At 41.5% G+C, this 9879-nt stretch overlaps 2 protein-coding genes across 2 annotated transcripts; one reads left to right on the top strand and one right to left on the bottom strand.

The window, feature by feature from the left end:
- Positions 1 to 1342: 1342 nt before the first annotated feature.
- Positions 1343 to 3495, bottom strand: LOC135594213 (zinc finger protein MAGPIE-like). Its single transcript, XM_065084620.1, has 3 exons — positions 3302 to 3495; positions 2808 to 3204; positions 1343 to 2514 (listed from the first exon to the last, which is right to left on the bottom strand). The coding sequence occupies exons 1-3, from the start codon at positions 3372 to 3374 to the stop codon at positions 1671 to 1673; spliced, it is 1314 nt and encodes a 437-aa protein (XP_064940692.1). The 5' UTR covers positions 3375 to 3495; the 3' UTR covers positions 1343 to 1670.
- A 1505-nt stretch (positions 3496 to 5000) lies between these two features.
- Positions 5001 to 9879, top strand: LOC103997114 (protein ECERIFERUM 16). Its single transcript, XM_009418259.3, has 4 exons — positions 5001 to 5463; positions 6348 to 6463; positions 6950 to 7054; positions 8202 to 9879. Exons 1-4 carry the CDS (start codon positions 5082 to 5084, stop codon positions 9054 to 9056), a joined length of 1458 nt encoding a protein of 485 aa, XP_009416534.2. The 5' UTR covers positions 5001 to 5081; the 3' UTR covers positions 9057 to 9879.

Raw genomic sequence — 9879 nt, 5'->3', positions numbered from 1 at the left:
AAGAGTTGGGATTACTGCGAGTGAAGCTGCGTTCATTACACTACAAATATGAGGGGTCGAGTCTCCTCGAGTTCTTGCACCTTCGTATTAGCTCTCTATCTATGGACTATGTAGCTCCGTTTGTCGTGTCCAGTGATGTAACTGGTGGACATTATCTTTAAGATTTAAGCATCGAAGAGCATTTCTTGTCTTGGTTAATCATTAGAGTTTCATTTATGCATCATCTTATTCTGCAGTCAATATATATATATGCTTTGATCTCTTCAAAGCCAACCACTCTCGCCATCGTAATAAATATATGTCACGGCATGAAAGTAGGGAGCAGTTGGTGTCGACTACAGTTAGTATACGAAAAGACGGATGCATCAATGTGTTGACCAAACCAACAGGTTTGTAGTCAAAGGGTTAAAGAGCGTAGGACTATAATCTACGAAATAGGGCTGGCCTCAGTCAAGTCTCTCAATAGACTCTTGTACTTAGCTACGTAATAACTTTGATGCCAGTCTAAATATATTTTCCTTAGCACCCAAAAAGAGGCCATAATAGACTCTATTATTGTGGCTGCGCATTGTATAAGTACATCCATACTCCATGTCCAATAATTCTTGTATTTATAGCCACTTGGCTTCATAATTAATGTACATTTAATTATATATATACATACATACATACATACATACATATATCACACACACACATATATATATATATATATAGAGAGAGAGAGAGAGAGAGAGAGAGAGAGAGAGAGAGAGAGAGAGTTGCAATCTGAGGTTTGTGATCTTGAAATCGAGTTTTGGATCTCACACCTGAAATATCTTTCTTCATCCCTCAGCTATTTGTCAATGGAAGTAAGATGCAAATCCACTTTTTATGCATAGCTAGGCTCGACTTTGGTTCATTAATATTGGCAAACGAGCTCAAATCAACTTTTAAGAAGCAGATATAATTGTTTTTCTAGTAAATATTGTATCGATAATATAAAATCTTGGTGCTCATATTATCGAATCCAATTTGGGATTTTGTGGGGCCCAAATACGGTTACTTTTTTCTGTACATCAATTTCCATGTCTTAAAAATGGACGGTTTTGATTTGGCCTACTCTTTTTCTCGCTCTGTATCTTCCTTGCCCTGCGTGCTATCCAAGTCCTAACACACAGCAAGAACTGCACTTCTCTCCTTCGTTATCATGACGATGATCAAACACGATCCATGCATGTATTCGCAGTCTCGTACTCCTCAAGATGACCTTGATTGGGTCCAACTATCCATGTTAGCTCTGTAATGAGAAAGAACACAAGAAAACCTACATTAGGAAACGGGGCACGCATTGGAATTCATGTCATGAACTAGGATTTTGTAAAGGCACCAAAAACCATGATTCATACATGTTTGTGGTAGAACAAAAGATCCAGCTTTTTTCTCTGGAAAAAGCTACTTTGAGCTGGCACACAGTTGGAAGCAAAAGCAATCACAAGGATGGAAGGAGACTACACTTTGCCTCCCCCATCATTCTGCCTCTTCTCTTTCCCGGAAAACGAAGGCACTACCTTAACCTACATATTGCTTTTAGTGGTCTGCATGAGTATGCAAGGTTACACCAGTTTCATGAAGCTCTCAGCTGCCTGAGCACACTGCTTGCCTCTCACATTAAAGCAGTTGCTAATCACTCATACCCACCCATTCCATGATGATGCACAAATTGTTGGCGCATCAACGCCCAAGAAGTCTCTTGTTTCTCCCCCTCGCTCATCACCCTTCTGAATCATAAGGTGTCTTGTGGAATACACCGTTGTGAGTGGATTCGGCAGGGTTGAGTTGTCCATGGTGTTTCCTGAAAGAGTGGCCAAACTTGGATGGTTCATGTCGAGCAAACTGCTGTTACTGAGATATCGGAAGTTACTCTCGCGGCTCTTCGTCTCAAAGCTACTTAATGGCGTTGCGCAGGAGGCATTAACACCGATGAGTGCAGCTTTCTGCAGTAGCGCAGTTGCAGACACGTCCGGCGCCATCGCCATTTGCTGGTGCTGGTGCTGATGCTGAGTGCTGTAGCGAGATGGAACGCTGAGAAGAAGGGAGTGTGGGCTTTCAGTTTCCTTCATGCTCCTCGTAGGAAGTGCAACGCTAGTTAGCTCATCTGAGTATATCGAGCTTAACTGGTTGGGATATTGGGATGCAAATGGATTTCCATAGAGGTCGTCGGTGCTGAGAGGCTTGGTTTGATGAGGATTCAAGAGATCGTTGCGTTCGCTTAAGTTCTCTGTACGATCTCCTCCACCCATCCAGAGAGAAAGCTCACGTCTTGCATGCCCGACCATTTCACTCTCGGTCATCGTAGTGTTCGAAATGGCGCCAGAGAAGTCGTGTGCGATGTTTGATCTCATCAAATCTCTCGTAAATCTGAAGTTGCCATTGCAGATGGAAGTTAATCTGCTCATGTTTGATGCTGCGACTCTCGCTGACTCTTCCGCTAAGGCATCGCAGAAGGCCCTGTGGGTTATGAAGCTGTCCCTCCTGTTTATGAGAGAACAGACATGTAGTTGTTATGTTTATATATACAGCAGCAAAAGCAGATCAGGAGAAGAATGCTGTGGATCGATTTGTATAGGTGTACATGCACCATTTTTGTTGAAGCCACATAAGAAAAGGAAGAATGATAGCTTGGAAGTTACTGTTACGTTATACATGGAAGTTGCAGCAGAAACCAGAGGAAAGATAGCTTCGGAGCATCCGATCCATGGACTCTAAAGCGATGCTGCTACCAATGGAAATTTGGAGCAAATGAAGAATGAACAGAGGAAGAATACCTCGAGAAAACGGTTCCACAATCGCAGCGGTACTCCCTGGTGCCGCAGGTCTTGGAGTGGGCTTTGCAGTCGGACTGCACCGCGTAGCGTTTGGAGCACTTGTCGCACTTCCACTTCTTCTCGCCGTGCTTGCGGCAGAAGTGCTTCTTGATGCCGGTGAGGTCGCCGAGCGCCCTCGACGGGTGGTGGTGCACGCAGCTCTTCTCCGGGCACACGTACACCCTCTTCCTCGGCTCCTTGCTCGTTCTCTGCCTCAGCTTCCATGGGAGGTTGTGACCGCGGCGGTGGAGCTGCAAGTTTTGATCCCTCTGGAACCCTTTGCCGCATATCTCGCACAGAAACCGGTTGGTGGCCAACAGTGTCTTTGGTGACAAGGCAATCACTTCTGCTTCAGGATCTGCTCATTAACCATACAATTCACTTCATACTTAGCATCCTAAAATGATAACACAGAAGCAAGGAAGATGATATATATGTATATATAGAATCCTTGCCTGGTGTTCCTGGCAGGCTTCTCTTCTTCTTCGCAGGAGGAGGATTGGTACCTGAGATTGCTTCTCCTGCCATTCTTCTCTTCTTCCTTCTTGCTAGCCCAAAGGAGGGGTGCTTAAGAAGTGAAGGGACGGATGAAAAGAAAGCGAACTAGTATATAATAAAGAGAAGAGAAGGAGAGGCAAACGTGCATGATGAACACATGATGAGTTGGGAGCAAAAGCTGTGGCTCGTTGCCTGTCCTCTCTGGAATCATTATCACATAATTAAACTTTCTTGGTCACTGTGATCGAGGTGACCAACACATCTCAAGATGCAACGAGTCATCCTACTGTTCCTCACTAAGAGATTGCAACACTGCTGCAGGCATATCACCAGCTCTCGATCCTCCTCGAAAGGAGGATTAGTACAAGTATGACAATGGTCTGTTGCCACGACAAGGAGTCGAAGAGGATCAACCAGGGAAACAGTGAATCCATGGAACTACGGGAAGGAGGTCGTCGGCATGTTGGCTGACTTTTTCTCTCTCTGAGGCTCAATGATACTGCAATGATGCTGTGCACATCAGAGCTGTTCAAAGGGAGCTCATTTCATATGAGAGTCTTTTGGAGCTTAGCTTCTGGACTGCAGTGGCTCCCAGAATATTCTCTCCTCGTCCCACAGCCCCCATGCACCACCTCCCAACATCTTCCCCGACAATAGATTCGTTTGCAAAGCCCCAAATCTACTCTTCTTTTGCTCAGGGTACACTGCCTCAGAATCTGTCTTAGGAGTTGTAGAAGAGAGAGAGAGAGAGAGAAGGGGATAAAATATAGACCCAGTAACAGGAGAGCCTGGGAGAGAGTGACCGTGTCACCAAGAGTATGTTTGTTTCTTTTGGATTAATGTGGACTGTCTTCAGTCAATGCTGAGAAAAGATACCGAGTGAGCAGCAATCTCATGCAGCGTTGTTATACTTGGTGATTCGAGCACAGTAAAATAAGTTGCTTGTTCTCATTTATCATTCACTTTAAGCTCCAATCACTAATAGTATTAATCGAATACTATCGAAAAAAGTGATGGCAATATATAATGGACTTGATGTCATGTGCAGCTTATTGCTACTATGCATTGCGACATGGTTAGACGTGCCTTTACCACATGCATCCATTCAAATGATACTATCCTGCAGCCTTTAGCTGCTACAAAGGTGCTTCCTTATTAGGGTTACGGCATGGCCTACGTAATAAAATACTGAAAAGGTTGCTTGACTCCTTTGACAAAGTGTTGTAAAGCATCGTGCACAGCAACCTTCCTTTTAACATGCACAGCAAAGTGATTCAAATTGAAGTGTTTTCCTGTCAATTATATATATATATATATATATATATATATATATATATATATATATATAATATTCAGCAATCAAATGCATTGGCACTTCTTTTCCTATGTGATGACTCATTGGAAACAACAAGTTACTAGACCAAGTTAATATAGCTTGAGGTGCCCAAATTGACATTGACCCGTTGTCAAACCCTATGACAATCGAGTTCTCTCTTTAAAAGTCGTGCACGTGAACGAAGTTACAGCGAGCATCACATGTTGGGTCGAGCCGGTTATCGAACCGATGGGCCGACTCATTAAACCCATATTAAGCCCGCATACGAGCCGAATAAAACCCAGCCTGATGCGTTTTATTTTTACCATTGCTCTTGGAAAGCCCTACTCGATTTCGGTCCTCCACTCGAAGCAGAGCGGAGGAGGTGAAGAAGGAGGTAGCGGGAGAGGGTGAGGAGGGGGATGGATCCGAAGGCCTCGGCGAAGTCGAAGCGAGCCCACACGCAGCACGGCCGGGCGAACCACCCTTCGCCGTCCGCAATCGCCCAGCGGAAGAAGCACGGGAACATCAAGGACAAGAATCCGACGCAGGGCGGAGGAGGAGACGGGGAGCCAAAGCGGTCACGCGTCCCCGCCCTCCCATCCAATTTGGATCGTTACGGCGAGGAGGAGGAAGAGGAGTTGAATGGCGCCCGGAGCCCCGCGGCCTCCGAGGTCGCGCCCAAAAGCAAGGGGGCGGACTTCGGCTATTTGCTCGAGCAGGCTCGGACGCAGCAGCAGGAGCGTCGCAATCTTGCTGCTCGCGGCCTCTCCGCGTCCTCTTCATCGGAAGAGTTTCCCTTTGGTAATGACCTCGCAATCTCTCTCTTCTAATTTGGACTAAGAGGAAACCGTGCTTTGGAGGATGGTAATTGTTCATGGATCTGGTTTTGTAATAAAAGCTGGAACCTAAGTCGACATTTTTGTCATCCATCATCCAAGCGTACCATGATCTTAATTGTAGAATTAGCTATGAATGCTAAAGGAAAGAGATCCTGTTCTTATGTTCCCTGGAAGTAGCTTATTTGTCTTGGCAGCATTGGATGATGTCCTTTGTCTGCATATTTGAACTAGAAGGACAAGAAGAAACATTTAGTTCTATATCCTCTTTTTATGTCAATTTTGTTCGGTTGTAATGTGTGTATACCAAGTTGAGAGTAGTACTTCTGCAGTGGCAATGATTGTTCCATATTATCTTTAGCTTCATGGTTTCCGACTGTGTCAGTTGATGGTTGAGGCTTTGGTATTTCGTGAAGATTTTATGCTATAAGCCATAGACATTAGCCATGATGAAGAACATTGTTTATTTGTATGCTTCATAACAGTTAAATTGTGATAGCATAAAAAATGATCAAACAAGAAGAGGGGATTATTTTCTTACCTATAAACAATCTGAGAAATTAATTGTAAGGTTAGTCACATGGTTTACTGAGATCTGAATTACTTGTCCAGGATAAGTGATTAGATGACATTTGCCAAAGTTTGTTTAGCTACTTCTTTATTGAGCAAGATAAAAAACACCAAAAGCCACCTACCTCCTTATGGTGGGGCAAAGCATACAATTTGAAGCCTTTCTCTAATGCTGTTACGTTTGGTCATTATGAGAATGAAATATGATTTTTTTTGTCCATTCTATATTTTCACTGTAGATTCTGTAATAGTAGTGGATTCTCACTTTTATCTCTCCAGGTTTAATGCAGGGACTGAGCTCTATGCTATCTGTCAGAGGAAAGGGTCTACTATCATTGTGTGAAGATGATAATTTTATCATTGATGACGATGATGATACCTCATCAAGTTATGAGGTATTAATTTCTATTTCATCTTTTATAAGCAACTTCTGTAAGATTTTGCCTCAACCATTTATCAACTCTCAAGCTTCTTGAGAACTAACAGTTCTAGTTAGTTTTTTCTTTTAAGATTTTAGATATCATGTTTTATACTATGCTTCATATTTAGTTCAATAAAAGTATCAAACACAACTTGCTGTAGCTTTTTCTTTCACATATAAACCTATAAAATCTCAATTTTTATTATTTTCTGGGGTTCCCCTCTTTTCTGAATAACCACATTTCATGGTGTCCTATGGTCATATTATACGTAAGGATGCAAATAGATCCTTTTCCTTAATTTGGAAGTATGATGTCTATCATGGCCAGACTACAATTGGCAAATTAGATCAAAGATTTTAAGTCATCATGACTTTCCCATCTGATGCATGTAGGTTTCTAAATTATTATTCTATTAAATACTCCTTGATGTTATAATAATAAGAACATGTTGCGTATCAGGTCCCTTTCCTCTCCATCGATTTGCATGCAATTGATGCACAATTATCAAAACTGAAGCTCTCAGAGAGGCTCTTCATTGAATCAGATTTATTTCCTGAAGAGCAGGTAAGCTTATTTGTCATTGATTTGTTATGGACTATCCCAATCTTGCCTGTGTGTAGTCTGCTTAATGCACATTTTTCTTTCTTCCTGGGGAAGATTCAGTAAACTTTTCTTTTTCTGGGTTGAGGTAGAATGCAAAATGGTTTCGAGTTATCTTTGAGGAAATCCAGTACATGAATATATCAAATGTCTTTAAGGGACATATTATGTTTGTCGACTCATAGACGTCAAGATATCCAGCTTCCAGAAACCTTTTGTTTTTTTAATAAATAGAGAGCTATGAATAATCCTAAAGATTTGGTTTTGTTGGTTTATTATCAAGTTTATATTATCATTGTTTGTAAATCAAAACTAGCAACTTAAAGCTAATTCGTAGGTAAGAATATCTATGAAATTTGTTGCAGCTAAGCTGATAAAATTATAAATTAACTCTTTGAAGTTATGCTATATGGAAGAGTCCAGAGGAAAGGCAAATGATAAGTCTTGTTATGGGCGTTACTATCATCCCATTGGAATAGATTGATGTGCCAATTGACCAGGCACCATAAATATCTAGAAATATGCGCAATACCTGCACTTAGTATCTTCATTTTGAAGACATTCAGAAAGAAAGCTAGCTTTCTATGTGTGTTTTTGTAGAGTATCAGTGCAGTTGCATGTGTCTCTTTAACTATTTATACATGTAGAGAGATGGAGATGGACAATTTGCATATTACTTTTTTGATCGTGGATTAAGTTTGATATGGATTCTGCTTTAAGGGGAATCAAGCAACTAGCTGATTTTAAGGTGAAGTTCCAATGTGAAGAAAAAATAATTGTACCTGTAATCAACTGAGATTGATCATTTAATGCGTGGAAGTGTCAAACACAGATGAACTAACATCCTATTGGCACAAGAAAGATGATTTGGCACCTAGGGCAAGTTGTACAACATCTAATTTGCCTACTTTTTCATTAAATGATCAAGAAGTTGAGAGTTGTTATTGTTTAGAGAAAGTCCTTCCATGTACGGTTTGTTGGCATCTGAAATCTTTGATTTGATTTGCGATTATATATGATAAATGGCTCAGTTTTTCTGTACCTTCTTGCTGCTTTTCTTAGTCAACTGCCAGAATATCATGTTTACTGTTTTGGTGGATATTTTTTGTAGTGTGTTGACGAGTCAAATGAGAAGCAGATATCTGAGCAACCAGAAGATTCAGTAGCAAGTGATGGAAAACATGATTATGTTCCATCAACTTCTATGAATGTGGATGGCCAAAATAACCCTAGTAATCATTACAGAGGTAGTGAAATTGATGAAGGTGCATTGTTGAAGAAGCATCATTCACAATTGTTATCGGGAAATATTACCAAGCTTCATCCAACTAAAGAATTGAGGTCACAAGAGTTTTCCCCAAGCAGACTAACTCAAGGTTCCAACTCCAATCTTAGCATTTATGCCGTTTCAAACCCAATGGGGAACACTACCTCTAAGTTTGAGATGGCAGCAGCAGAAGCAGAGCTTGATATGCTTCTTGACTCACTAAGTGGAACCAGTTTTTCTGGTGCTGCTTCAGATGATCTGATCAATGATGTTTCAGGTCCCAGTAATGCAACTTCTTATTCTTCAGCCAATACATTACCGTTATCCGCCAAGAAAGGTTCTGATTCCTCAATAAATGTACCAACAAGCTCAATTGATGATGCCATTGATGATTTGCTTGCTGTAACATCATTAAGTCTTACGGACAAGAACTACAATGGAAGCACAACAGAGGAGGGAGCATTACATTCTAAGGTTCACGCTTCTCCAGCTTTTGGTTCAAAATCAGCTGATCAGTCTAGCTCCTTGAGAACAGAAGCTAGAACTGCTCTTGATGATGTCGTTGATGATTTGTTTGGTGAGAAATCTGTTTTTTCCGAGGATCAAAAGCAGGAACCATCAGCAATCACCCTTCCTTTGCGACCTCCTTTTGGTTCAAAACCCATGGATGACTTTGATTCTTGGCTTGATACCTTGTGAAGCAGGAATCTGAAGAAAGGGACACAATCAAACTACTCAACATGTCAACTTGGGTGTTCATATCTGCTTTAGCTCAGTTTTGGCAAAATTCCATTTGTTTTATATGGAACACAACTTGACAACTGTTCATCCTTCCAGCACAAATTGGCCAAAGTAACATGCATTGCACATGGATACTATGAATACGTTGCTCATCTCCTTCTGGCCACATGTTCAAAGTCAGCGACTGAAATGCCTTCTTGATGGGTGTTTCAAGTCGTTGGATCTGCCAGTTGAAGAGCGCATTACAGATTTAGCTCATCTGATTTAGCAGAAGAACTTGGCGTTACCTGAATTTTGAACTCGGCAACCTATTCCCAAGATGATATGTTTATTATATGCTTTTCACGTAAAGCGATATGGTGGAAGCATAGCAGAGGGTAATGGTTTGTGTTGTTTTACCATCTCACGCAAACATTCCTGATGATGGTCCATTGTACCCCAAAAAGCCTCGATGTTTGTCCTGGTTACTTTGCTGGCAGTGCTGGAAGGTAAACTTTCATGTTGCTGGTACCTGTTTCAAGTATTGATGCTGACATTGGAGGCTTGGTAAAGAACACATCTCTGTTTCAACTTTTAGTATAACCCTATTCCGAAAAGCTTTCCCTGAGGTGGTCTTCTTTGCAAGCTCTTTTGGTTAATGCAGATGCTTGTGCCACCTTTCAAGGTTTGCTGCCCAGGTAACCTCCTTGTTTGATATACTGTAAGTACATTCAACTTAGTTGTCTCTGTTCCAACTGTTATTGCTATAATTCGGAATCTATAGTTGTTGAATTGCCTGTCA

This window comes from Musa acuminata, chromosome BXJ1-9 (assembly GCF_036884655.1).
Source record: "Musa acuminata AAA Group cultivar baxijiao chromosome BXJ1-9, Cavendish_Baxijiao_AAA, whole genome shotgun sequence".
NCBI lineage: Eukaryota > Viridiplantae > Streptophyta > Magnoliopsida > Zingiberales > Musaceae > Musa > Musa acuminata.
The sequence above is the reverse complement of the archived record's forward strand: the minus strand, read 5'-3'. Positions and strand labels throughout refer to the sequence as shown.

Bases quoted from the DNA above. Each gene is read 5' to 3' on its own strand.
- LOC135594213 (XM_065084620.1), bottom strand. From the start codon at position 3,374: ATGGCAGGAGAAGCAATCTCAGGTACCAATCCTCCTCCTGCGAAGAAG. The intron at 3,205-3,301 runs GCAAGGATTCTA...GTTAATGAGCAG, and splicing joins AAGCCTGCCAGGAACACCAG to ATCCTGAAGCAGAAGTGATT. The intron at 2,515-2,807 runs GTATTCTTCCTC...TCTCATAAACAG, and splicing joins TGTGGAACCGTTTTCTCGAG to GAGGGACAGCTTCATAACCC.
- LOC103997114 (XM_009418259.3), top strand. From the start codon at position 5,082: ATGGATCCGAAGGCCTCGGCGAAGTCGAAGCGAGCCCACACGCAGCAC. The intron at 5,464-6,347 runs GTAATGACCTCG...TTATCTCTCCAG, and splicing joins ATCGGAAGAGTTTCCCTTTG to GTTTAATGCAGGGACTGAGC. The intron at 6,464-6,949 runs GTATTAATTTCT...GTTGCGTATCAG, and splicing joins ATACCTCATCAAGTTATGAG to GTCCCTTTCCTCTCCATCGA.